The 27,256-nt window shown below is 42.4% G+C and overlaps 9 protein-coding genes across 13 annotated transcripts; 5 read left to right on the plus strand and 4 right to left on the minus strand.

The window, feature by feature from the left end:
• Positions 1-1,991: 1,991 nt before the first annotated feature.
• LOC117571972 (basic proline-rich protein) lies at positions 1,992-5,143 on the minus strand. The gene is made up of 2 exons (XM_052003611.1): positions 5,108-5,143; positions 1,992-4,721 (listed from the first exon to the last, which is right to left on the minus strand). The coding sequence occupies exons 1-2, from the start codon at positions 5,141-5,143 to the stop codon at positions 2,067-2,069; spliced, it is 2,691 nt and encodes an 896-aa protein (XP_051859571.1). The 3' UTR covers positions 1,992-2,066.
• A 54-nt stretch (positions 5,144-5,197) lies between these two features.
• LOC117571971 (nematocyst expressed protein 3-like) lies at positions 5,198-6,166 on the minus strand. Its single transcript, XM_034254472.2, has 2 exons — positions 6,059-6,166; positions 5,198-5,996 (listed from the first exon to the last, which is right to left on the minus strand). The coding sequence occupies exons 1-2, from the start codon at positions 6,059-6,061 to the stop codon at positions 5,247-5,249; spliced, it is 753 nt and encodes a 250-aa protein (XP_034110363.1). The 5' UTR covers positions 6,062-6,166; the 3' UTR covers positions 5,198-5,246.
• Positions 6,167-6,835: 669 nt separating this feature from the next.
• Positions 6,836-8,042, minus strand: LOC117569948 (serum response factor-binding protein 1-like). The gene is made up of 2 exons (XM_034251309.2): positions 7,931-8,042; positions 6,836-7,865 (listed from the first exon to the last, which is right to left on the minus strand). The coding sequence occupies exons 1-2, from the start codon at positions 7,931-7,933 to the stop codon at positions 7,008-7,010; spliced, it is 861 nt and encodes a 286-aa protein (XP_034107200.1). The 5' UTR covers positions 7,934-8,042; the 3' UTR covers positions 6,836-7,007.
• A 3,361-nt stretch (positions 8,043-11,403) lies between these two features.
• LOC117568943 (uncharacterized) lies at positions 11,404-13,244 on the plus strand. Of its 4 annotated transcripts, none has more exons than XM_052004884.1 (3): positions 11,404-11,519; positions 11,707-12,688; positions 12,941-13,244. In XM_052004884.1, exons 1-3 carry the CDS (start codon positions 11,517-11,519, stop codon positions 13,114-13,116), a joined length of 1,161 nt encoding a protein of 386 aa, XP_051860844.1. In that variant the 5' UTR covers positions 11,404-11,516; the 3' UTR covers positions 13,117-13,244. The 4 variants fall into 4 exon arrangements, with proteins under 4 accessions (XP_051860844.1, XP_034105773.1, XP_051860845.1 ...); XM_034249882.2 differs by having other exon boundaries at positions 11,707-12,603; positions 12,787-13,244; XM_052004885.1 differs by having other exon boundaries at positions 11,707-12,396; positions 12,787-13,244.
• Positions 13,245-14,040: 796 nt separating this feature from the next.
• LOC117570464 (uncharacterized) lies at positions 14,041-15,283 on the plus strand. Its single transcript, XM_034252126.2, has 2 exons — positions 14,041-14,810; positions 14,881-15,283. The coding sequence occupies exons 1-2, from the start codon at positions 14,808-14,810 to the stop codon at positions 15,211-15,213; spliced, it is 336 nt and encodes a 111-aa protein (XP_034108017.1). The 5' UTR covers positions 14,041-14,807; the 3' UTR covers positions 15,214-15,283.
• Positions 15,284-16,934: 1,651 nt separating this feature from the next.
• LOC117571970 (uncharacterized) lies at positions 16,935-17,582 on the plus strand. The gene is made up of 2 exons (XM_034254471.1): positions 16,935-16,985; positions 17,040-17,582. Exons 1-2 carry the CDS (start codon positions 16,935-16,937, stop codon positions 17,580-17,582), a joined length of 594 nt encoding a protein of 197 aa, XP_034110362.1.
• Positions 17,583-17,867: 285 nt separating this feature from the next.
• LOC117571954 (uncharacterized) lies at positions 17,868-19,434 on the plus strand. The gene is made up of 2 exons (XM_034254452.2): positions 17,868-18,246; positions 18,305-19,434. The coding sequence occupies exons 1-2, from the start codon at positions 18,142-18,144 to the stop codon at positions 19,298-19,300; spliced, it is 1,101 nt and encodes a 366-aa protein (XP_034110343.2). The 5' UTR covers positions 17,868-18,141; the 3' UTR covers positions 19,301-19,434.
• Positions 19,435-20,739: 1,305 nt separating this feature from the next.
• LOC117569479 (uncharacterized) lies at positions 20,740-21,559 on the plus strand. The gene is made up of 2 exons (XM_034250648.2): positions 20,740-20,821; positions 20,886-21,559. The coding sequence occupies exons 1-2, from the start codon at positions 20,819-20,821 to the stop codon at positions 21,402-21,404; spliced, it is 522 nt and encodes a 173-aa protein (XP_034106539.1). The 5' UTR covers positions 20,740-20,818; the 3' UTR covers positions 21,405-21,559.
• A 3,415-nt stretch (positions 21,560-24,974) lies between these two features.
• LOC117569588 (striated muscle-specific serine/threonine-protein kinase) lies at positions 24,975-26,492 on the minus strand. Of its 2 annotated transcripts, XM_034250819.2 has the most exons (3): positions 26,388-26,492; positions 25,691-26,044; positions 24,975-25,369 (listed from the first exon to the last, which is right to left on the minus strand). In XM_034250819.2, the coding sequence occupies exons 1-3, from the start codon at positions 26,388-26,390 to the stop codon at positions 25,364-25,366; spliced, it is 363 nt and encodes a 120-aa protein (XP_034106710.1). In that variant the 5' UTR covers positions 26,391-26,492; the 3' UTR covers positions 24,975-25,363. The 2 variants fall into 2 exon arrangements, with proteins under 2 accessions (XP_034106710.1, XP_034106709.1); XM_034250818.2 differs by lacking the exon at positions 24,975-25,369 and having other exon boundaries at positions 25,583-26,044.
• Positions 26,493-27,256: the final 764 nt, after the last annotated feature.

Here is a 27,256-nt window from a genome sequence, read left to right on the forward strand (position 1 = left end):
AGGCTTGAAATTCGTATACAATTTTTCAGCCTGTCCGATTTTAATAAATTGCGCCCTGAGTACTACAAATTAATCACACAGCATTCGAAATGATTTGTATATGCTCTTGGGCTCTTTGCTATCTTTAGCTCATGACGTAAGCCTAGGGCAGCCCTTTTTTGAAGTTGAAGTTCCCACATCCCATTTGTAGACAAGCCACAAGCACACACATTACAAACACACTCTGTTAATAAGTGATGTGCCAATTAAGAGGGGCGTACACAATTACCGGGCCATAGAAATGGCAGCCGGCATGTGCGGATCATTGAACTCCAGAGCCACAGCCTCCCGCTCACGATACTGATGAGCTTAACTCTAGATCTGAATACGAGCCCGCACTCGCTTTGCATAGATACAACAAACTGAAAAAACTGAAAAAAAACTAGCTACAAAGAAACAAACAAAAAATTCGCACACATTTTCAAAATGTGTATTTCTGTAATCAGCCAAAGGCCGGCTTTGAAACTTTGGAACTGTGAAACTCGAAAAATCATCGAAGCCCCACGCCGAGCGGGTCAAAATGCGGTAGACGAGCAGGCGAGAGCAGCTTGTCTTGGCCTTAATGTATGCAAAGCATCGACCAGATTCTTACTCATGCGCGAACTTTGCCATAAATTATTATATTTGTTTTCTATAAATATTTAATTGTTGTTCTCTATGCTCATTAATTTTGTGCACCAATTTCGAATGTATTTCGCTTCACTTCCATGACTTCCATGACTTGGCCCGTGCATTGATTTATTGCCGCTTTCTTGGGAGAGTTTGGAGTTTTTTTGCTCCCAGAAATCATAGAAATTTGCCTAAGTAGAGGTCATAACATTAGCGATAACACTGCGATTATAATCATGAAATCCATAACCTAATGATCCAATTAGCATATGTAATGCTTGCATCTATTCATTCACTCATTGCCACTGTCGAAGTCACACAGCTACTGCCACTGCCACAGCCATCGACACTGCTCTGATGATGACCTACAGCATCGGAAGAGATTCAAGTCTAGACAAAAGACAGCACAAAAGCTTTCATCGTCTGTGATTTGCGAGCTGCCAAACAAATATTGACATCGATGGCACACAATAATATTATATTACTATGAATTGTCTGTGTGTGCGGGTCCCACCTTAGTTTACTCAAAATTCATTATGAATTTTACATGTGTTGGTTTTTCACACACACACACACTCTGCAGCTGCAGCTCACATCCCACGTCAGCATTGTTTTATTTAAATTATTTGTAGTTTTTTTCTTTACACAGTCGATTGGTTCAATTTTTGCTTATTTTTGTTTATTTGCTTATTTTTATATTTGTATTTTTTGTTTTCTTTGGCTTATTGAATTTGCATGAGAATCGTATCTAAATGAACGCATTAATTTATGCTGGCAATTGATTTTGTTGCGTCCAAATGTGTTCATCTTCCTTTCTATTATGTCTAAAAAACTTGCATGACCTGTGTATCTGTTTCCATTGTGCTGCAAAATGTGTGCTGCTCTGAACTAGTTTGTTGGACTTACTCAAAAAAACACATCAAATTCACATAGTTGATTTGTTTTTGCCGGCTTCAAGAGAGAGATTTGTGATGAAGAGAAATTTATTTGTACGAGTACACTCAATAAAGTCAAAAATTATTCACTTCGAATTGGTTGAAATACTTTACATTTAATCTTTTTTTCGATTTTTTGTTCAAAAAATATTTAAATGATTAATTTTACATAATTTTTGATGTTACATGTAGTTACTTGAAATCGCTTCGTATACGTAATTTCGAACATAAAGACTCTAAAGACCCAATGTTGTGCTTAGCTGTGTAAAGCTTATTTTTAGCTTTCTCACAGCATGCTTCATAACCAAAACAGTAAAGCTCAGCTTTAGACTAAAGCTTTGTCTTGCCAAACCGGAAATGGATCAGCTCTTCATTAACTTCAACCGCCCAAAATTATGCAACGAAAAATTTACTTTTCTGTCTGCTCTTTTAGCATTTGCTCTTATTTATTAATTAACATAAAAATGAATATTCAACATTGATTTATGTAGTGCGTCTTGGATTCTTGTAGTGATAACCATCGTCGCGATATTCCGTGGCATGATTGGAGGCAGCTGTTTCGTTATCTGTCTTTTTGGGAGATGCTTTGCTGTCTGGAGCTGCATACGATAACTCGGGAGTGCTGGCTGCTAAGCCAACATCAGGTGTGGTATCATAGTCATCAACATAGTCGCCATCGGTTAGTAAAACACGACTATTGCCATTCAATCGCAGTCTGCGTTGATAAGCAATCGGATAACTATAGAAGTTGCCATCGATGATGTTTGTATCCTGTTGATTGCCCACAGCGTTGGTCGGTCCTTGTATATCTGGCTGACCGAACACATTGCCATTAACCACATTGAGGCCTTGGTAGTTGGATCGCACGCGTTGACGTCCAACGCGTCGACGTCTAGTCAAACGTTGGCCATTTGCAACAAGCAGATTGGTATTGCCTGTCAGTTGAGCTGTGGTTGCCAACTGAGCACCATTTGGATTGCCTGTGTTTAGCACAAAAGCTGCTGTAGGTAATTGACCACCAAATACGTTATTTGGATCAGCATTAGCGGGTGCTTGCGCTCCTGTTGGCAATTGACCGCCGAAGACAGGATTTGGATTGCCATTTGTTGGAGCTTGTGCTCCGGTGGGTAACTGTCCTCCAAAAACGGGATTAGGATTGCCATTTGTTGGTGCTTGAGCTCCGGTGGGTAACTGTCCACCCAAGATTGGATTTGGGTTACCATTTGTGGGTGCTTGAGCTCCCGTAGGTAACTGCCCTCCAAAGACCGGACCATTCGTTGGTGCTTGAGCACCCGCAGGCAACTGTCCTCCAAAAACGGGATTTGGGTTTCCATTCGTAGGTCCTTGCGCTCCTGCAGGCAACTGACCACCTAAAACGTTATTAGGATCAGCATTCGTAGGTGCTTGAGCTCCTGTCGGCAACTGACTACCAAACACTGGATTAAACCCATTCGGATTACCGCCAATGGGTTGTTGTCCAGCTCCCAATTGCACACCAAAAATGGGATTTAATTGATTTTGTAGAGGCGCTGTGGTCAGCTGGGCAATTGGCTGTTGCCCATTCCCAATTTGTGTACCAATAAGTGGTATCAACTGATTAGGATTGACACCAACATTTGCCTGAGCCGGCAATTGACCCCCAACAGCTGGATCAAATTGTATCAGCACCGAGCTGGGACGTGGCGCAAGGGCAGGCTGAGGAGCAGCAATCAATGGCACTTGTCCGAGTTGCAGCTGCGTGTTAACTGCAGGAATAAATAGATTCTGATTACTAAATCCTTGGGGGAGTCCAAGCTGAGCACCGGCATTGAGATTGCCATTGCCATTGCCAACAGTGAAACCCACACCAAGTTGATTACCATTGCCCAATGGCCTACCACCTGGAAAAGCATTCGTTGGCAATTGGCCGCCAGTAGGAAAACCGTTTCCGTTTCCACCATTTGTCTGCGCATTAGTTGGCAACTGCCCTCCTGCTGGGAATGCATTGGTTGGCAATTGACCTCCAGCCGGAAAGCCAGCAGGCTGTGCATTGGCTGGTAATTGTCCTCCAGCTGGGAATGTATTGGTTGGCAACTGACCTCCTGGTGGGAATGCGTTGGTTGGTAATTGCCCACCATTTGGTTGACCATTGGGAAGTGCGTTAGCTGGCAATTGTCCTCCATTTGGTAGTCCGTTAGCTGGTAACTGGCCGCCTGGTGGGAATCCTGGTGGTGATCCATTTGCTGGCAACTGTCCACCTGGCGGAAAACCAGGCAATCCATTGGCTGGTAATTGACCACCAGGGGGTATCGTATTAGTTGGCAATTGTCCACCAAGTGGTAATCCGTTTGCTGGCAACTGTCCACCAGGTGGATCAGCTCCTGTTGGCAATTGACCGCCAGGTGGCAAAGCTCCTGTGGGTAACTGACCGCCAGGAGGATCGACTACACGACAACCAGTGGGAGGATTGCCGGCAACTGGGTTCTGGCAATTGGGTAAAGTATTCGCTGGCAACTGAGCTCCAGTAGGTAATTGACCTCCAGGTGGCAGAGCACCTGTAGGCAACTGACCGCCAGCAGGCACTTGAGTTCCTGTGGGCAACTGGCCACCGGTAGGTAATTGAGTTCCTGCGGGCAATCCAATTGGTAACTGACTTCCAGGAAGTAATGTGCCTACGGGCACTTGCACTCCAGCTGGAACAATGCCAACAACTGGATCTGGGCGTATCTGGGAGTTTAGCTCCGAGTCCTGGGACTGCACATTGATCTGCGTATGGAACACGGAGTTAGGAGCACTCGCGTAGGTCACACGATTGGGACGCGCACGACGCGTAATGATGCCGGATGCTGCTGGAAGGATAGTCGAGGTGCGGAGTTGTGAATTGACGTCCTGGTAATGAATGTGTCGATTCTGCACCTCCGGCTTCTTGTCATAGTGATGATAATGATCCACACGCTTGGGCTCATGATCCACAACGCGTTCCCTGGTGTGCTTGTGCCTGTGATAATGTGGCTCCGGATCACGCTCAACCGGCGGCAGGTAATGATGATCCTCCTCAGATGCGTCGTAGTGGCGCTTGTGTTTATGATGTTTCGCCAGCGAAACGTCAGCCAGGCAGCCAATGGCCAGCAAGCACACCAACAAGGATCTAAACAAATGCTAGGAAAAAGGAAAGGAGATTAGAATCAACACAAGATGCTTGGCAGGTATTCCAAATGTGCGCTCACCATTGCGTTTGTGTCAACCTAAGCGTCTTTCCTTCAATTATATACCAAATCGTCGATGCACTGCAACTTCACCGAAAAAGGGGGCGAAACCTGTTAGCCAGCGAAGCGTGAGAAATTCATTGAGCACTTTATGTGACCCATTTGTTGTATTGAATGCTTCCAAATGAAATGCAAATTCAAGTGATTCTTCTAAGACAGCCGCAGATCAAAGGCGATTAAATTTATTAATCGTTGTGCGTTGCACACGCTGAATTGAATCAGAGGTTGTTAACCACAACCGCAAAGCAACAACATACTCTCTGACAATAGGATATACACACCAGGCAAAATGTTAGTATTACTTTTAAGCAACATTCTCTCTTCACTTTCCCAATTGGCTGTCATTTAAATTAGACATTTGAAATCGGATTTAACTCTGTTTATTGCATGGCTTTCTTAATTGAATTCAATTCAACGCTTAGGCACGGTTCTTGTGGACGCGACGACGCACAGTCCTGTACTTGTAGCCACCGGCACCAGCGCCAGCACCAGAGCTGACGGAGACGGGAGCGGAAGCGGCAGCCTCGAAACCACTGTCGAAGGACTCGGCAGCCTGGAAGCTGGGAGCAGGAGCGGCAACTGGAGCGGGAGCGGCAAAGGACTGCACGTTAGCAGAGGCGGCAGCGTGGTATTGAGGAGCAGGAGCAGGAGCAGCATGGTATTGAGGCTGAGGAGCTGGGGCATGGTACTGGGGAGCGGGGGCAGCGCGAACTGGAGCTGCAGGTGGCACATAAGATCTGACTGGAGCGGGAGCAGACTCAGCGGCGGCGAAGGACTGCACTGGAGCAGAGGCAGCAGCAGCGTGGTACTGAGGAGCAGGAGCTGGAGCAGCATGGTACTGAGGAGCTGGAGCTGGAGCAGCATGGTACTGAGGAGCAGGAGCAGAAACCTGACGGTGAACCTGAGGAGCAGGAGCAGAGTGGACTGCGGGTGGCACGTATGAACGCTGTGGAGCAGGTGCGGACTCAGCGGCATGGAAGACTGGAGCTGGAGCCGAGGCGGCAACGGCATGATGGACCTGAGGTGCTGGGGCAGCTGCTGCTGGGGGCACATAGCTTCTCACTGGAGCCGCAACCGAGGCGGCAGCTGAGGAGCCGGGATTGGCATAGTTGTAGCCAGATTCGGCGGCCACGCAGCCAACCAAAGCCAAAGCAAGGACGATGAATTTCTGCAAATCAAAAGTAAGTTTAATAATCCGACAAGCGAAGTAAGCGCGCTTCAATTATTTACCATTTTCGATGTTCTGTTTGCGAATAGGACAAAGACTCGAATAATAATTTCTAGCCGACGGGCAGTACTTTTATACGATCGATTCGCAAACGGAAGTACTGGATATCATCAATCAAAGCAACTGTGAATTATGTTCAACTGCTTCTTCTACATCTTCTTTAATTTCGCATATTTGCCATAGCTACGGCAAACGGCAATTTAAACGGCAATAGCTACGGCAAACAATAACAACAAGATATGTATATGGCTTTATCAGCTAGGCAGGCAAGTTGCTTAATAAACTCTCTCATTTATTTTTGTCACTCGCAAAGGAATCGATGCTATCCCATGCATATTCATGAGGTCAATCACAATAATTTTGCATTAGTTTTTTTTGTTGGACAAGAATAGCGCAAACCTGATTTCACTAGTCAAACGAACAAACAAAAATTGGAATTAATTTAGAGAACAGGGTTTACGCTCGAGCGATGAAGAAGTTTGTTATCATAATCAACCAGTAGCTGTAGCTGCTGTTTTGTTGTTATTAATACAACTATAGAACAGTCATGATATCGGATAACAATTTAGTTTATCCAGCAAAACGTTGCAAGTCTGATAATCTGAAGCTTCCCCGCCTCATAATGATTAATTGCTCGTGGTTTAATGATTGGCGTCTGAAGAACGTTGAGAGTTCAAGCTCAACTCGCAATCTTGACTCGCCCCAAAGGTTATTGTCTTCTTTACATTAATGATCTAGACGATTTATACGCGCATCTAGCCATATAATATTTATGATGATTTTGCTTATGTCGTTTTCTCTTTATTTGTCTGCCAACTTTGGCTGAATGCTAATAAACCCGAAATATTTCTGCATTTCCAGAACATCTGTGATTCCATCAACAAACAAAATTAGCATTTGAATATACATATGCGGTATACTCCGTGATTGTGGGATAAACCGTGAAACCAGTTAACGCCTGTCTGCAAAGCTGCTCCTCAAATCGATGCCAGCTGATGGTGGCAAGTAAGTGTTCCTTGGCTGCTCCACCACACCGTAATTGGCAATGGGAGACTCAATTACTCGTTGCTGACGCACGACTTGTTGCACCACCGGACGCTGAATGATTGCTGGTGCTTCGATGACTCGCTGTTGACGCACGACTTGTTGCACCACCGGACGCTGAACGATTGCTGGAGCTTCGATGATTCGCTGTTGGTGTACCACTGGACGTTGAACGATTGCTGGAGCTTCGATAACGCGTTGCTGACGCACGACTTGCTGCACCACTGGACGCTGAATTGAAATTGGAGCTTCGATGACACGTTGCTGGCGTACCACTTGCTGGACCACCGGACGCTGAACAGCAACAGGAGGCAGATAAACGTTCTCGGGGCGCACCACTTGCTGAACAGCTGGAGTGCCGTAAACCTGCTGAGTGCGCACCACTTGCCTCAAGGGAGTTGTGTCAACAATGGGAGCAGTGTAATCCACCTGCTTCACTGGATTAGAGACAACAATGGGAGACGAGTAAACTCTTTGCTGGCGCACCACTTGCTTCACTGGTGCAGAGATAACAGTTGGAGCAGAGTAGACTTGCTGTTGACGCAGCACATGCCTGATTGGTGTAGTGTCAACAATGGGTGCAGTGTAATCGACTTCTTGAACTGCGGGACGTTGCACAGTGGTGATCACTTGTGGTGCTGGGCGGTAGCTGGTGACAACTGGACGCTGCACAACAGCTGGCGGCAAGTAGACATTACTAGGACGCGACAATCCGGCATCCACAGTGGCCACGAACACCAGAGCAAGGGTTGCAATAATAAGACGCTGTAACAATTAGAAATGCGATTAATCAAAAATATAATAATTTAATTTTAAGAGCCTAATCTTACCATGTTGCTTTCACCGGTAAAACAATTGAATTGTATGAAGATCGTGCAATGATTTGATATTTATATGGCAAAATCCCAAATCTGTCCACTTATCGCAGAGCGCATTTAAAAGATGCTGCAATTAATGGGAACAACAATCTTCCTTCATCTCGAATAGAAGCGGCTAAACAAGTCAATGAAAGCAAGCCATTAAAATTCTAACTGTAAATGTATATAGCCATTATAATACTCATTCACTTTTGTTTGTGCCTTGCCTTTGCTCTTGCAAAAGGTATGTACTGTATATAATTCAATAAATTTGATTTCAGTCGTTATTCGGCGAAATTAATCGCACCGAGACGTAGCAGACACCATGAAACCAGTTGTGTAGTTAACAGTCATAACACTGGCTTAGCCGTGACACAAACCTTAACTGTTAATGCTATGTTAAATTATATTTGGAATTTATGTGCTCTTTATGCTGATGTCGACACACACTGCGTATGCGTAATCCGCTGAATTTATTATTAATTAATAAGTTATACGATTTCAAATTTGTATTTCTATTTTTGCACATATTTTGCACATGAAATTACTCTAATATGCAGAAATATTGAAAATTCAGTTAGCTGGTGTTGTTAAGTTAATTAATTAAATGCAAAGCATTTGATCTGCACAAAGATTTTATCAGCGACATTCTTCGACAGGCTTTTCGATTGTCACAACACAATATTTAATGGACCACAATCGGGGAACAGGTCAACAAAAATCTTCCAAAGCATTTGATATCAAGTAAATTTATGCTTATTTATAAAACTAATAGAACCGGTTGCACTGAATAGAAGTTTTATCTGAATTATTTTTGTTTTTTTATTTTCTATTCTATTCTGATTTCATTTCGATTCAATACGTTCCTTGTTGTTTCGGATTTTGACAAACATTCTGTCTACTCAACTCTATTTCCAGGCGCTGACAACACGAGCCAATACTTTATATATTTGCATCTCAATATATCGTGTCTAGATTCAGGCCTCACCAACCCTTTTTTATATTTTTTTGGGTTTGAATTCTGACATAATACGGGTATTCCTAAATTAACTCGTACTTGTAAATTCCATTTGATTATAATTTGATGCTTATTTATGAACATAATTTAAATGAACTCGTTTAACGTATTTTTTTAATGACATTTAACGTACATTGTATCAAATTAGGCCGCAACAACAATTTTTCTCACTTTTTTGTTTTTGCTACTGATGAAGTAATCAGAGCCGATCTAAATGCGGACTACAAGCAAGATTTGGATCCCATTTAAATGCCGGAAATATAGGTAAAATTAATACAGTTCAACTGATTGCTGGGGACTGTAGACGGTAGACGGTAGACTGTAGACGGTAGAATGTAGTAGAACAGCTCATCTCGAATATTGCATTAAATTGGCCAAATGCTAAGAAAGCAAAAGTGAATGATCCGCTGACGATGCGTGGTACCACTCAGGGTCAAGTCAAACTTAAAATTCCAGTGACTAAACCAAAACTACATAGTGATTAACAGTTACGTACCAAGTTCAACGAAACCGCTGACAAATTACTAGCTAAAAACCAGTCAACTATATTCCAAAGAAGATACCAAAAAACAAAATATGATTAATACCAACAATGAAGAGCTTTGTGATAATCGCAATTATGCGAAGAGGAGTTTGTTTTAGCCCTTAAAACAACTTCACACTGCCATGTGGGTAAAACCCGTCTAGAACGTGTTCTATTTTAAGCCCAATGCCGGCACACATTTGTTTTAAAGTTAACTTATTTGAAATTAAAGATACCCTATAAGCCAAATATAAATAAGTATTTAACATATATCAATGAAAAATTAATTTACGTTCAACATCTAAAATACTTTTATGATTTACTAATTTATTCTATAGTAAATTATGTATTTGGCATACCCGATTCGTTGCTAACTGTAAGATATTTTATGATGGAAAAAAGTCCCGAAAATCAACGGATTGACTTCAGTAAACATTATGTAGATTTTTTATCGAAATTTGAATAAAAATATGACTGAATTAATTTATATTATTATTTTAAAGTTCTTTAGTTCAACGTTCGTCCAGCATTGAATGGAGCTGATTAGATTAACAGCGTCAGCATCTAAGTTTTGACTTTATGACAACTAATACGATCCGAAATTTAGCAAGGCCAATTCTAAGTCGCGTTAATTGCGTGCTAATCAAATGGCGAGCGCTAAACTCAAATTAACGATGCAAGTTTTATTGATAAATAACAATTTATAAGACGAGTACAGTATAAAGAACTTGCCATATAAGCAGCCCAAGTTGGCAATAATAAGACAATATATGAGTCTTAATTACCAATCCGAAGCCAGTCTTATAGGTCAAATGTGAGTGCAGTGGGAATGCCTTGGGACTGAACATGGAAACGGGATACGTTATCTTATCCCAAAAAAGGCAGCTGTTTGCCACAACCGGAGGTCGACATTGGCCCTTAATTCGAAACAGGTTTTTGCACTTAATAAATGGTTCAGTGTTTATGGTCAAGGTTTTTGCGCCAGATTGTTGGGCTGCCAGCGTCGTATGTTGAGCTCTGGATCTGGTTGTGAGTAATTGAGGGCTCATAACTGGTGGCTAGCGGAACTGCTGCTGCGATCACATGCAAATTGTCTCGATTTTAGATATGTTCTCATAAATAAAACATAAACAAAAGCATACCATGCGAGATTCATTTATTTATATCCCGTAGTGTTTCATTAATAACCATAAAAATGGTATGCATTCAATTTATTCGCCAGCAGGAAAAAATAAAGCACAAACAAAAATAAAGAGCATCTCTGTTCACGCTTTTGAGTGCGAAGTTACTCGATCAAAAGGCTATAAATCTAGCAGGAACATATAGGCCTAATAAATGGCATTTTTATTACGTTGAATTCTTAATACAGACTCTTTTGTTTTAGCATATTTATTGGCTAGTTTTAGTTATGATTTTGCATATAGAACTATTAAGTAATCATACACTTACTTGAAGAGTATGTTCGCTATTGGGTAACATGTGAAACTTGTCAAGTAATTTTTTAATGAACATGTTTAATTGTTATAAATCACTTGCAAATTACAAATTTAATCACTGCACTTCTGATTTTAATGTGTAGTACTTAAGAGTGTGTATAACTTTCGTTATATTTGGGTTGCTTAAGTGATTTTGGTTTATTTTTTCTAAATTGTGTCTGTGTATTTCATCGTGTTTAAATGTATAACGCTTTGGCACTGGGGAGCCATCCGAATAATTTTATGACTGTCGTTCTGTCGCAGCCGGTTAACCAACCCAATCAGGTTCGGTTAACTTATTTTTTTTTAAATTTTGAATTCGGCAGCGTTAATCGATGACGATAGCAGTGATGTTGTTGTCGAGAAGATTCTGCTTTTGCCGAAGAGTTTTTTCTTTTTCGGCTTTATTCATTTTTGTCAATTTTTTGGATAGTCGAAGCTATCCTGAACCGACCCGACGACGACGTATAAATAATGTGGTAGTCATGATCGCTAGCACAGTGATATTTCAACATTCGTCGTGTGAATTTGAAACTGAGCAAAATGGTAAGACAACGGAACCGAACAGAACAGAACAACATAGCCAGAGGATAAAACTAACATGTGAAAAGATAAAATCATCTAACCGTGAAGCACTAAAAGAACTCATAAATTTGTGGTTTAGTTGTGATGAATTGTTTGTTGAATGAGTGCTAACACATAACTTAAATGATTTTCATCGTTTGGCTTGCAGAAATTCCTGATTGCTTTCGCCCTGGTGGCTGTTGTCAGCGCCGATGTGTCGCATCTGTTCTCGAACAGCGACAACCTGCAGGAAGATGGATACCATTACCAACAGCCTGCCAAGCAGTTCGTCATTGATGTGCCTCAGGTGTACGAGCAGCCCGCCCCTGTTGTCTACGAGCAGCCTGCTCCAGTTGCCTACGAGAAGCCCGCTCCTGTTGTCTACGAGAAGCCCGCTCCTGTTGTCTACCAGAAGCCCGCTCCCGTTGTCTACGAGAAGCCCGCTCCTGTCGTCTACGAGAAGCCTGCTCCAGTTGTCTACGAGAAGCCCGCTCCAGTTGTCTACCAGAAGCCCGCTCCCGTCGTCTACGAGAAGCCCGCTCCCGTTGTCTACCAGAAGCCCGCTCCTGTTGTCTACGAGAAGCCCGCTCCTGTCGTCTACTCGAAGCCAACCCCTGCTGGCATCCTGAAGGAAGACGGATACCACTATGGCCAACCTGAGATTAAGTTCGAACCCGTCCAGGAATATCTGCCTCCTGTTGCTCCTGTTGTTACCCCCGTCTACAAGCCACAGCCCGTTGCTCCCAAGCCAGTTGCTCCCGTCTACAAGCCACAGCCCGTTGCTCCTAAGCCAGTTGCTCCCGTCTACAAGCCCCAGCCCGTGGCTCCCGTTTACAAGCCCCAGCCTGTGGCCCCTAAGGTTGTTGTGCCCGCTAAACCCGTCAACGAGTACCTGCCCCCAGTTGCCGCCCCCAAGCCAGTGGCTCCCGTCTACAAGCCCCAGCCTGTGGCACCCAAGCCAGTTGCCCCCGTCTACAAGCCCCAGCCCGTTGCACCCAAGCCAGTTGCTCCCGTCTACAAGCCAGAGCCTGTTGTTCCCAAGCCAGTGATCCCAGTGGCCCCTAAGGTTGTTGTCCCCGCTAAGCCCGTCAACGAGTACTTGCCCCCAGTGTCGGCCCCTAAGCCAGTGGCTCCTGTCTACAAGCCCCAGCCTGTTGCACCCAAGCCAGTTGCTCCCGTCTACAAGCCCCAGCCCGTTGCACCCAAGCCAGTGGCTCCCGTCTACAAGCCCCAGCCTGTGGCTCCTAAGGTTGTTGTGCCCGCTAAGCCCGTCAACGAGTACCTGCCCCCAGTTTCGGCCCCTAATCCAGTGGCCCCCGTCTACAAGCCCCAGCCTGTTGCACCCAAGCCAGTTGCTCCCGTCTACAAGCCCCAGCCGGTGGCTCCTGTCTACAAGCCCCAACCTGTTGCTCCCGTTTACAAGCCCCAGCCTGTTGCTCCCGTCTACAAGCCAGAGCCAGTTGCTCCAGTCTACCAGCCAGAGCCCGTGGCTCCTGTCTACCGTCAGCCCGAGCCTGTTGTGACTGCTCACCAAGGCTACAGCTACCCCAACGACCCCGAACCATCCTTCGAATATTAAGGAACTCTTGTTGTAATTAGGAAAACAAATCATCCTGTAGTATTAGACGAATTTTCACGAATGGCGGTGAAGACATCGCTTGAAATAAACTGACAAACGAAAATAAAAAAAAAATAATTTAATGAAAATATATTCTTTATTTGGGAATTTACATACGGGAAAGTCTTACAAAATATTAAAAATTTTAGACAAATCTTCATAATGGGTAAGATATACATATGATAATCATAACTCTGAAAGAAACGATTGATAATAGCTCTCAAAGATATTTTCTGGTATTATTATTTTCGTTTTAGTTTCAGTAATTTAGTATTCAAATTTAACCTGTGCTGAAATAATATATTCAGAATGACTTTAACTGAGATATATGCTATTTTAGAAGAGTTTGAAACCAACTAAGTGATTTCATTTTCATAATTTTAATGCTGTATATTTTCCAATTGGATTATTTGAGTTTGTTGGATTATTAGCGCCATCTATTGACACCGATTAACTTTATCTTGCGCTCAATTACTTACTATGGTTTTTATTTACACTAAACATGCCCGAAAGTATGCAACAAATTATCGGAGGGTGATTTATCACCATCTCAATAAAATAAACTAAGGCAAAAGACAGGTAGTGCTAGGTTAATTAATTGTTTAAGCAACGGGTCAAAACAAATCGCCAATAACGGCGAGAAAAAGAAAAATAAATGCCAAAATGCAAACACTCCAAAGTAACTGATATCCGCCTGTCCAGCTGTCAAATTCAGCGGAACGTGGGAGCCGTTAGGATACTTATGGCTAAGCCTGCTTGATGCATGGGTCACAGGTCGTATACGTGACCGCTTCAGGGCTGTAGACTGTCATTTCGCTAGCGACAATCAAACTGTCAAAGCTGACAGAGACAAATAGATCGAGTTTAAATCGACTAACCATAAAAATACTCGTACTAATGAAACGGAAATGTGCTCAAATCCGTTGACAACATGCGCTTTATATGATTCGATGCGGCAACAGTTTAATTTCAATTTTTTGTTTTTAGTTTAACTACATGAATCGATGATTTAACTAAATACAAGTAGTTACAACAATTCGAGAAGCTCACGTGATGGATGCCAAAGATGCCAGCAGACAACAAGCAGCAGACAACCGACAGTAGAGCAGACAGTTGAGTGGCAGCGCATCTTGCATAGAATCATTAATTCAAGATGAAGACAAAGCCACAAAGACTGGCTGTAAAAAACGCACTGACACTTGACCCCAACAGAGTAACAAGAAAACAAAACAAGTCTTGGCCTTGACAATGAGGCGATGGATTTGGAATTGAAATTGGAATTGGAATTGGAGTGAAGCGAAACGGCACCAATCATCGCTTTCAGCTTTTGTAGCGTTTATTTATCTAGGGCCGCTCTAACTATCGAATAGCTTGTTGCTTGACAAGCAGGCAACGGCAACGGCAAAAGGCAATAGCAACGGCAGCAACATCAACAACGGCAGCAGCATCGCAATTAATAAACTGAAGCAAAAATAAAGAAGAAAAAAAAAAAAAAACGAAACATAAATACAAACAAACAAACACGATCAACATAGATATAGAAGTATAAATAGTTTGAGTCTCAACGCGATTGCCTGCATTCGCGCGAGCTACGTTGCTGGAAGCTATAAAAAATATTTCGACATTCTTTAAGGTACTCAGCATCCATAAATATGGTAAGTCAATTCTTTTTTTTTTAAAGCCGTTCTATAAACACAATTACAAACCACAATTCTACAATTCCAGCGTCTCTTCATCTGGGCAGCGTCTCTCTTTGCAGCACTTTGCTGGCAATGCGCTTCGGCGGACGTCTCGCAGCTGGTGCGATCGGGCAATGGATTTGTTTACGATGTACCCAAGGTCAGTCAATTGGAACTGGAGCTGAACAACGAATTTCCCACCGGTGATGAATTCCCTCAGGATGCCATTCCAGTTGCCCCATCAGATGCGGAACTGGGCGTAGCTGAGCCGGAGCCGGAGGAATCGGAGCAGGCGGCGAGTGTGGACAGCGGTGTTTATGTCTCTTCCAAGGGCCATGGTTACGCCTACGAAGTGCCAAGTCGTCAGTTTAAGAGCTAGATCTTAAGTTTATTCTTCCGCCTTATTTGTTTTGTACCAAAGCTTCTTATCAATATTAAAACTCCAATAAACCCACAAAAAATATCAATAAAGTGATCTTCGTTCAGGGCACCTTTCACCCCGTCGTCTGCATATAAAGCCCCTGGCCAAGGGCTTGAGTTTTGCCTTGGATGGCGCTTAGAATGAAATAACAATAACAACATACATCTTTTGTGAGTTTTGAACTCAATCCTCACAAAATACGCCAGTTATTCTTTTATGTCTTTAGCCAAAATTGTTTTAAGACCAAATCGTAAACCGGTTGCCGCAAAAGAAGAAGTCAATCGAATTTTTGCACATTTTTGTCAAAAGTTTTATTTCAGATTCGCCTCATCTGAGGCCTATTAATTTGTGTGTGTGGCACCCACACTAAACTATGAATATTTCATTATTGAATGGTAAACAAAAATAAAGTGACAATTAATTTATTTAGTAGTGTCAATGTAAATTACGCAAATTGTGGCAAAATGCGATCATAGAGCTGGGACAATTGAGCACAAGCCACAGAATTTGAATTCAAAGTTTTGGTAATCGATCAAGCCAGCCGCTGGCGGTTCAACAACCCGCATTAATTAGCAAAATCGAAGATGTCTTGCGAACTCAGCCAACAAAAAGTGATAGTTGAACCGACAAGACAACTCAAGATTAAAGACCCAAGATCCAAGACGAGTTGCCAGTTTGTTTATACTGAATCAATATAGTTATATATCATCAATGCAGAGAACGAGCGATCGTTAAATACGACTCGTGACTTCTAATCAAAACTAATGATCTGCTTAAACGTTGCTGCCAAATTACCTAGCAATTTGTCTCAGTTTACTCAACTTTGCGGACCAGTTCTCGCCCTATAACTCACACCAGACTGTCATTTGATATATGGTGTTGGGTAGCACAGTTTTTTTTGCTGTTGAAGTGAAGAGTACAACTATAATCGGAATGCTTCCGCAAGCTAAAGAACAGCTCAAGCTTAAGCTGAAACTGAAACTGAAGCTGATGCTGATGCTGTCCGAGAGACAACTTCATTGAGAGGCCATGAAAATGACGCTGACCACTCCAACAAACTTCTTGAGAGTTTCTTTGAGTTTGAGTTGAGCGTAATTATTATAAATGAAGTCTAAATGATTTATGACACACTCGCAGACGAAGTGCGCTTACATCGCTGCCAGCGGCGGAACTAAAACCGAAACCGAAACTGAAACCAAAATAGAAACTGAAACCGAAACTGAAACAGAAACTTGTGCTGATCACAAGCTCGGAAGCAGTGACACAACAACAATAACAACAATGGAAAGAAGAATAACAGTTGCTTTGGGCCGCCTTATGACGACGTGATGAAAATGCTCGTGAGCATTTAAGTTGTCCAAATGTCCAAAATAAAATAGACAAAAAACTTCATCGCCCCTAAGAGAATACAAATCGTCAATAATGCATAATGATCATAGATACTGATACAGCGACAGCTAGAGATACAAATGTAGGCACAGATACAGATGCAGATACAAAGAATACATATGCTCGAGTATAATAATAATAATCGAGAAACGGCATATCGATTTAAATAATAATAATTGGCCTTTTGCTAGCCATGGACAGTGTCGAACTGTTTAGAATTGTGAGCTATAAATAAACAGGTGCCACGGCTATTGGTCAATCATTTACTGCTTAAGAGCTCAAGGTGTAACATGGTGCGTGCTGTGATCTGTGATCTCCGATCTCCGATCTTTGATCCCTGTGTCACCTTTGAATTTTTGTGTGTTAACTTTTTTTTTATTCTTCGTCTCTTACAGAACGCATTCCTTAGCCTCGTTTTGACCACTTGCATGCTGGCATTGGCTGCCGCCGATGTCTCGCATTTGCCGCTGGAGCTGCTCGAGGAGCATTCGGGTCAAGAGCACGGCTATGGCTATGACTACCCCAAGCCGGTGGTGCCCTTTGTGATTACCAGCACCACAACAACAACGACGACACCAGCACCCACACCTGCACCAACTTATCTGCCACCTCCACCACCAACACCTGTGCCAACCTACTTGCCACCACCACCACGCACCACGACAACCACCACAACGACGACACCTGCACCCACACCTGCTCCTACTTACCTGCCCCCTCCACCACCAACAACCACCACGACAACAACCACAACTCCAGCTCCAACACCTGCTCCCACTTATCTGCCTCCTCCACCACCCACCACAACCACCACCAGGAGAACCACAACACCTGCACCCACACCTGCTCCCACCTATCTGCCACCCATTGTTGTCGAGGAGGAGCTGCCCGTGCATGGCTATAGCTATGAGGCACCCGCCGAACCTTTTATATTCTAAAGTGCACCCAAAAATCACTGTTGACCCATTCCGGAATGTTGTTTGTACCGTTTTTGCCTAGTCGTAAGTTTTATATAAGCTCGAGATATGTTAAATAAATCACATTTGTTAGCCAATTGATAGCGATAATGTCCAAGTCAATCACCGCCAATTGTCCACCGAACGAACTCCCAAAACAGATTTCCAGCGTCTGCATATTCATGAATCCAGTTTCGGATATTGCTATTGCTGTGGCTCAATTAAGAGTCAACATCGTTTTAATTGTTGTGATGTGGAGCGCTTGCTACCAAACAGAAAACACACACGCCGATAATTGGCTCCAGCTTCAAGTTCATGAAAACCAAGAAAAGTGTGAAGAAAACCACCAACAAAATCAAAGAAATGAAAACAACAACACTAACACCAACAAAGCATAAGCAAATTATGCGTTGGCCTTTTGTCTAACCGAAAACCCCGAAAAAAAAATACAAAAACAAACCTTAATTATTTCCCAAAAACTTTGAACTGGAGTCGATGGAGTTTGATGCTTAGGGCAGTCTGAGGTGCAATATTGCCTCGGATGTCAGCGTATAAAAGCCAAAACGTCAACGATCTTGGCATTACTTCCATCTGTCGGCAAACAGCAGCAGCATCTCATCTCTGCATCTCATTCCGCATCAAAATGGTAGCTACAAAAGTATTCATATATAAATAGCTGGGATAACATCCTAATTCTCTTCCAGAAACTCTTCTGTGTCCTGTTGGTCGTGGTGGCCGTGGCTGCCACAGCACGTGCCGATGTCTCTCATCTCTATGGAGGAGACTCGCATCATCACCACCATGACTCGCACCACCATCATGAGGATCCGCATTCGCACCACCATCACGAAGATCCTCACTCTCATCATCATGATGCCCACTCCGGTCACCCTTCTCATTCCTCACACTCTTCGCACTCGTCCCACTCTTCGGAACCTCATCGCGGCGCTGGACTGCATCTTGATCTGAACTTCGGTCTTTTCCGTCAGCATCAACCTGATGGATATAGTTATTCAGCCCCAGCACCTCCACCACCACCAAGGCCAGAATATCTACCACCTCCGGTCAAGCCCAGCAGCACTTATTTGCCTGCAGCCAAGCCCGCGGCCAAGTATCTGCCACCCAAGGTAGCACCCACTTTGCCACCACCGCCACCACCACCAGTCCGTCAGCCCAAGCCCGAGTATCTGCCTCCTCCACAGAAGCCACGCACCAAATACCTGCCTCCTGCTCAGCCGGAGACAAAGTATTTGCCACCCGCTCAACCCGAGAAAACTTATCTGCCCGCTGCTGCGCCACCCAAGAAGTACTTGCCACCCAAGATTCCACCAAGTCTGCCCCCACCACCACCACCACCAGCACCAAAGGCCACCTACTTGCCACCATCTGAGCCCAAGGCCACCTACTTGCCTCCTGCCGAGCCCAAGCCTACCTATTTGCCCCCTGCGGAGCCCAAGCCCCATTACTTGCCGCCTACAGAGCCAAAGGCCAACTATCTGCCACCTCCCCCTCCACCACCGCAGCCAGAGTCCAAGTATCTGCCACCAGCTCAGTCGGAGGCTCGTCTGGCAGCACCCGAAATTGATTTCCATATTCCAATTCCCTCATACGCTCTGCCTTTGAGTGGTTCCTCGAATGTGCCACTGCCCGGAAGCTCGGGCTATCAATACAGCCAGCCACAGCGTCGCTTCAAGTTCTAAATCAATCTCAGGTCTATTTAAATATTCAACATACACTCACACACCACATTCAAATTGCATCTATTTAAGTTTTGCGAATAAAAGCGACATATCAAAATTCAAAAGAAATTTCAATTAATATGCTACATTTATTATTCCGGCTACTTCATAAACAGAAAGTTGAATTGTTCGAGACTCCAAAATAATAAGCAGAAATTCATTCACTAGTCTTTGAAGATCAATCCTAAGCGAGTGTGGCTAATTTGATATCAAGTTTCCATTGAATTTCACCAATCGCCGTCAGCAATCGGCGTCACCTTGAAACGAACTGCGCGAATGCATCTTACGACAGAAAGCTTTGTAAGTTTGGCAGACAAAGCCACAGACGGGGGCCATTAAAACCAATTAGTTGTTGTCTTAGCCCAGACAGAGCGATATGGCTCAAACATCTCTGGCTCTGGCTTTAACATAGATACTAGTTAAATATTTAGCCCAATGGGCAACAAAACTAAACAAAACAAAAGCAGCCAATCAACCCCGCACTCAAAGCACGCGCTCATCAACACTTGCAACGTTAACGCACCTCTTAACTCATTTTCGTATGGTTATAATTATTGCATTGTTTGTGTGTATTGTAGGAATACAAATAGATGATGAATGATGTTTTGCCGGGTTGTAGCATATTGATTACAGATTGAATCGCTTACAAAAAAAAAAACAATTAAATACAGTCGTTAATTGACAATTGCAGCCGGCAGGCAGCAGTAGCAACAGCAACAACTTGAGAGATCGTTGCCTTTTGTTGACCTCTTTCAGTGCCGGAGATGAAATTAAATGAGGCGATATTGAGATGAGATGAGATAGATCGATCGTGCAGAGGCCAATCGATTTATTTATTGTGTTTGGCTTGTGCGCTTAATATCTCGGGCCAAAAGTAGTGCAGCTACAAATACTAGTTTTTAATCAATAAAAAGCCAAAATCTATTTTAAAGACTCATTTTAAAAGGGGAGGCGTTTATGGCCGTTAGCTAAACAGCAACAGCTATGTTCATCTGACACTGATTGACTACAATATACCCGCACTCGATGTGTGCAGACGAGAGAACAATAGCACGCTCTTTCCTGTTTAGAGCTGTGAACGGAGCTCCGCATCATGCGGAGAGCTAAAACAAAAAGCTACGCATAAGGCGATTGGAAATTAATAGAATTAATAGTAGAATTTAAAATGCGAATAACGGCTGCCTAGGGGTAAGCTGACAGCTATCTCAGTTGACGTCGCCGCTGCCGTCGTCGACGTCGACGTCGTCGCAGTCGCTGCCGATGTCCGCGTCGGCGGTTGGTTTTACCACAAATCAGACAATCCGACAATCAAACTCAGAGTCCGCTCTATTGCGCGCTCGATTCTCGCTCGTTGTATAAATAAAGAAGCACTTGTTGGAAACTGTATCATTTGAGAGCAGACGTCGACGCATCGAGAACGTTTGGATACCACTCATTCCTCAAAAGAACAGTTCCTGTTGCCATATCAATTCCTTCAAAATGGTTAGTCATTGAATTTCCTATTTTCTAACGGTTTATTAATTCTATTTTATATTATCTATTGCAGAAAGTCCTTATTCTTGCTCTGTGCAGCTTGGCCCTAGTGGCTGCCGATGTCTCGCATCTATTTGGCAACGATCATGATCATCATCATCACCATCATCATGAGGAGCATCCTGGCTACAACTATGATCCTCCACAAATTCCCTTCGAGCTGCCCACTCCTGCTTCCGTCTACTTGCCCGCCAAGGTCGAACCTGTCTATCTGCCTCCTGCACCACCAAAGCCCGCTTATCTGCCTCCTTCACCACCCAAGCCTGTTTATCTGCCTCCTGCCCAGCCTAAGCCAGTGTACGTTGCTCCCGTTGTGGAGGAAGTCGCTTCGCTGCCCATTGAGGAGCCTGAGATCAATTACTTGCCCCCAGCACCCGTTGTGCCCGTGGTGCCCACATACAAGATTCCCATTCCATCGTACGCTGAACCCTTGGAGCCCGTGAACTCGTATCTGCCACCTCAAGAGATTGTGGAGCCACACAGCGATGATGGCTATCATTATGATGTGCCATCGAAACCATTCTTCTACTAAGCTTTGAGTTAATTAGCCATTTGCCATTTGTCTATCGATATCACGTGTATATACTTATATGTACTTTGTATTATTTGTGTATTTGCTGAGTTATTTATTTTTAACCATGTTCGTACGCACTAAAAAATATATAAATGTGAGATAAACCTCACGCTTAATGCTACATCCTGCTAGTACTTTTTTTCTTAGCTTTTCAACTTGAAGAGAATCCTCATTGAGACTTGAGAGTCAAGTGCCACGACAACATAATTAAGAGACTCGCTGAACGAGTCGTCAAACAAACGTATGGTTATAATACTCAAACACTCGAACAGTTTCATTCATGGACAAGTGATCGCCATGTGGGCATTTGCCCGAAATTGAATTGAACACCCACAATAGCCAGAGATCACACAGATCAGATCGCTCAGACCGATCGTGAGTGTTGTGACTGAGTTATGCGGTCTAACCATAATACTAGATATTGTATTCTTTTGGTGAATTCCGTATTGATTTATTGTACCGATTGCTCATTTGTTAATTCGTATGAGTAATTGAATTTAAGCCGTTCCAAATTATTGGCTTAGCTCGTAAATGAGCGTCAAATTTATGGCAGACGACTGCTCATAATATTTATGGCATTCACTTGATCGCAATCACAGTTAACTGTCATTGTTGTTGTTGTTCTTGTTGTTGGTGAGTACAAAAGGTGTGAAGATGAGACACCCACGCAACTACGTGAAAGTGAAACCAACAGGAAATAATAAATGGCTTCTATCTCTTTATTTGGAAATTCCTTCGGCACTCACTTGCGTATGTTTAGTTTCGTTCTTTTATTTTTTTGGAGTGTGTACATATGCAAATGCGAGCATATGATCTAATGTGGAATTAGACAATAACCAGTTTGCCACCCGCTCAATGCGCAACGCTCGACGCTCTCGACATAATACATACTCCTATCAGAATGCAAATTAATTTGATAATTTTGTTTATTTGTTTTAATGCCTTTAAATGTTTTCATTTTATATTGTTTGCAGTGCTTACTGATAGCATTTGTATTAGTAACAGTATTTAAAAATACATAGTCATAAATTACTTTGGCATCAGCTTAGTTCCACTCCGCTCAACTCTTCGCTCACTAGCTGCCGATTGCTGGCTTGATGACTTGCTGGCTGGCTTGGAGGATTAAGCAAGTTCTGTTGGCTCTGTTCGACTGGTTTGGCACTGACGTTTCCACTGAAACTATTTACTCGTTAATCGTATGCAGGAATGCGTTCATGACAAAAAAAAGAGAAAGGCTGCTAACATTTTATGACTTATCGATGGCTACCGGTGCGTATGCGCAATCTTAAGCCAGATAATACACGGGCTCGGCCATTCTAAATACATAACGCAATTTATTAAAGGTTGGGTATTGTTGAAAAATCCATTGCATACTTCTAGGCTGCCAAGTTAACTTGCTAAACAGCATTTAATTGAATTGAAATTTATAATAATAAGAACAAATTGTGTGAAAAAATATGAACTGCAGCAGTGCTGGAGACAAATTTTTGCTAATGACAAAAAAACATTTAAATTTGTTTCAAGCAGTTTCAAATATAAAATTTCATTCTCAATCAAAATACTATTATTAAAAATGTTTGAAAAAAATGTATATTCTCTCTCTCTCGCTCTTATCTTTTTTATAAAAATGTTGCAATTTATATTAAATTTATTTGTATTCTTTTGAGCAAGTCAGTAGTCATCTTAATGCGTTATTACTGTACTGCCATCACACACACACACACATAAATATTTTACTAATAGAATAGGTGTGTAAAGTGTATTGCCTACTTTCAGGCGATTTTTGATAGATCGAAATGTTATGCTTCACTTCGTTAGTATAACAGATTCACATCAAGCTCAAATTACATTTTTCAATTTGAAAACTTAACCGTTTTCTGTTTTTAAAATGAATTTTGCTATTATAAGCTACTAATTATAGTAACAACAAAGTTCTGAAGATTATTTATTTTCTAACAAAACAATGTAATAAACAAAATAAAAAACAAAATCGCAAATTGGGTAATGCAATAATAAGACTTCTGTGTGAGTGGCAAGAAATTCCCATTTGCACTACCAATGTATTTTACGCCCATTGTAATCAGCACTCTGAAGAATAAAAAGGCTTCTTTGGTATTATGGACCACTGCTCGTTTTAGTGAAATAAATAATATCTTTAATGTATATACGAAGTCTTTGTCTTTAATTAATCCTTTGTATATATGTATACTATATTAATTGGTCTATTTTATTCTTAGATCAAGTTGCCGCAAAAGTATGAAAACAAGTAACTGGTTGGACAATATATTTAACAAATTAAAACAATTGAAGATTTAATGTATTCTAAGAAATTAATTATATTTTTTACGATGCAGAATATTCAGGAATATGTTAAATCAAATGTGGTAGCAAAATGATCCAATCCAAAATTATCACTGCAAGCTAAAATGAAGGCAAATCATGAAATCCATGTGTTGGCTATACTGAATTGGTTACAAGCCTACGCTTGACATTCTCATGTAAAAACAATCATAAATCATTGAGCCAATCGAAGGTCAATTAGCCGCTAGCCTAATTGTCTGAAGGAGTCATCACACGGAAGTCTTACAGCAATCTTGACGCCCATTCAATGTCCATTAACACCAGCAGCGCCAGCGCCAAAGACAGCGCCAGGCAGAGTCGATAAATCGAGTTAATCGCTTCAATCGTTATTTAGTGGTACAGTTTGTCATGCGGTCATTTGATAGCCCCTGAGCTCAATAAACCAAATGCCAATCAATTCATCAATCTTTAAAGCTTTTGTCTAGTTTTGTGGCCCAAAATCCGTGTGAAAGGCTCTTTAACTGATTTGTTTGCACTTTTTGGAGACGATCTTAAATGACAAGACGCAAGAACAAGAACCAACAAAACATTCTAAGTCGTTGTAAACCGGTTAACAATTTTGAAAGTGTTTTAGTAGATTTATTTTTATTTATTTGTTTGTGCCGCGCAAAAGTCTTAAATCGTTACTCTTAAAGTGGAAGTGCCATTCCAATTTGTTGTTCCCGTAAAAACTAACAAATCATAGAACAGGAATCAATATTAGACCATCGAATGTTGCGCATTTCTGGTAAGTTCCCCCTCGGCAACCAAAAAGAAAAAAAAGCAAAGCCAAGCATTCATTCAGAGCTTCCGTATGCAAAATAGCATACAGTATTTTGTATTCATCATTCGCATTCATCCTATTCACACACATGTAGGTCTCTCATACTTCAATGATTAATGATGAGTGGCGAACAGGCAGCAATCAGTTTTGAGTTTTCAGTTTTCAGTTTCAGTTCTCAAATCTCAAATCTCAGTTCAAAGTTCCCAACGGTTTGCAGTGGCTACTAATGTTGATAATAAGAACGAATCTTGCACAGTATTCCGACATATTTATTGTGCCTCTGATGAGCTGTGAATACTATAATTAAAGACATGCTTCTTCGATATGCCATATCATTGATGGACCTTGGCCGAAACAAATAATACATTACGCTTGGTTTTTGTATGTTTTTTTCATATTTTTTTTATTTTACAAATAATTTATATTTATTTACGTGTGTTTGCGATTCAACAATAACTAAATACTTCGATTTCGATTTTGTTTTTGTTTTTGTGTGTTTTCAGTTTCATTTTCAATTTCGATTTCGATTGTGTTTTTTCTTTGCATCTTCCGAACTTAATTTGTCTCTTTGTACTTTGATGTTTTTTAGTATTTGTATCTTATTCGTCAGCGTTTTCGTGGGAAAAACGCCTTTGATTAGGATTTTGTTATTAGATGCGATAGTTGGATAGATTGAAGAGTAGTAGATTGAGGTAGATTTGTGGTTGAGTTTAAGGTTGAGGTGGCTGCGTGAGGTGCGTGGTATGTATGCTTGGGGATATTTTTTGGTAATTGTTTATATATTTTGTTTTGGTTAATGCTATTTTGATCCATGTGTGTTGGTTGTGGTAGTAGTAGTAGTGGTAGTGTCGGATGCGGGAACGGGTTCAGGATGATCGTGATCGTGATCGGGAGCGGGAACAGATCGGGGTGTGAGTATTGGGCGGGGCGGGACAAGGGAGAGAGAGAAAAAACATATTGTATGGTAAATAAAGGCAGCCAGCAGGGAAAAAGAAAAACAAAAAACAAAACATAAGGATTCGTAAAAGATGAATTAGATATATTAAATAAGAAGTCAAGAAGTTAAGTGCTAGAGCATTGCCCCTCTTTAGTAGCGGCGCTGACGGTAGAAGCGTCTTACATAGACTGGGCGACGATACTGGTAACCACTCTGGCTGCTGTATGCGTGTCCGGAGATATGCTGGGCCTGCTGCTGCTGGGCCAGAGGGGGCAAGTATTGGGCGCGCTGTGCAATTGGCTGCTGGACATAGTTCTGGGCAATGGCGACGGGACGTGCGACGGGACGGGCCAACGGCAGGGGTGCAACGGGACGTGGGGCGGGGGCAGCGGCAATTGGTGCCGGCTCCTCGATGTCAATGTATTCCGGTTCGGGTGTGGCAATGTCCTGAGGATTGGGTCCCTGTGTGGCCGAATCGGGCAACTGTGCGCCAGCTGCGAAGCCAATGAGAGCCAAAGCGATGAACACGAAGAATTTCTGCCGGAAACAAGAACAAAAATGTGTTGTTTGTTGAAGTACACTCTTTATGGCGGCTTGTTAATGTTATTTATAGTTGTGTTTGCTATTGTTGTTGCTCTTTGCTGTTGCTGTTGCTCTGGCCTGGGCGCGAATGGAATGCGAGAATGACACTCGAGCCTGTCAGAACGCAATGAAGTTGTTCACTTGAGTTCGGCACTCCAAACTGATTGTTCTTTTGATTTGCGTATAAATTCTTTTTTTATTCTTTTTTTTATTTATAGTTCACTTTAGGCCTTTTATTTATATCCTTAATTGCGCACTGGCCAAATATATTTACATTATCCCTGCAGGGATCACATACCATTTTGTTTAGATTAGTTTTTGTTTGTTTTTGAAGGAGTTTTTGTTACGCAAAAATTTCTCGTCCAGAAGCGCACGAGCAATTTACACTCAAGAAGTTCAAAGCACAAATGATGATGAGCTGGGCAGTTTCTATGAAATTTATACTATATCTGGCCGGTCCGGTTCGTTATGTGGGTCTAAAGAGAGAAGAAGCAAACGCAAAGCGACGACCGCCAAAAAAACTCGATGAAACACACACATACGGTGTTATAAATAAAGTAACAGCAACAACAACAGCGAGAAGAGTTGAAAGAAGCATGGCAACAACTACAGCAACATTAACAACATCAAACAAATTCAAATCAAAATTTAAATTAAATAATTCGATAATATTAGCAGCAGCAGTGAGCAGCAAGCAGCGAACAGCGGCAGCTAGAAGTGGTCACATGCTGGCGACCCTTTGGCCAAAAGCAGCATCAGTAGACACAGTCACAATCACTTTGTTGTCGTCACGAGTCATGACGCATCGGTCAAAGACGAAGACGAAGATGGAGACGCAATCGCAGTCACAGTCGCAGTCGCAGTTAAAATCACATTCTGCGCTCCATAAACAGACACGCAGCAAACACACAACAATGGCCAAAACAAAAGAAGATAGTTAAGAGCAAATTCGATCTCGATTTCGATCACTGCACTCTATTTCTCGCTCTCTTTCTCTCCCTCTCTTTCCCGCTCAGACTCTCTTAAGCTTAAGTCGCGCGGTGTTGTGCAGTGCTTGGCACGGCTCGTGGCTCAAGTGAAGTTCGTTGCCTAAGTCTTTTGTATTGTTCTGTGTGTTTCGCTCTAATTTGCATAACATTTTTATAAGAATTATATTTTTAGCCAGCA

The sequence above is a fragment of the Drosophila albomicans genome, chromosome 3 (genome assembly GCF_009650485.2).
Source record: "Drosophila albomicans strain 15112-1751.03 chromosome 3, ASM965048v2, whole genome shotgun sequence".
NCBI lineage: Eukaryota > Metazoa > Arthropoda > Insecta > Diptera > Drosophilidae > Drosophila > Drosophila albomicans.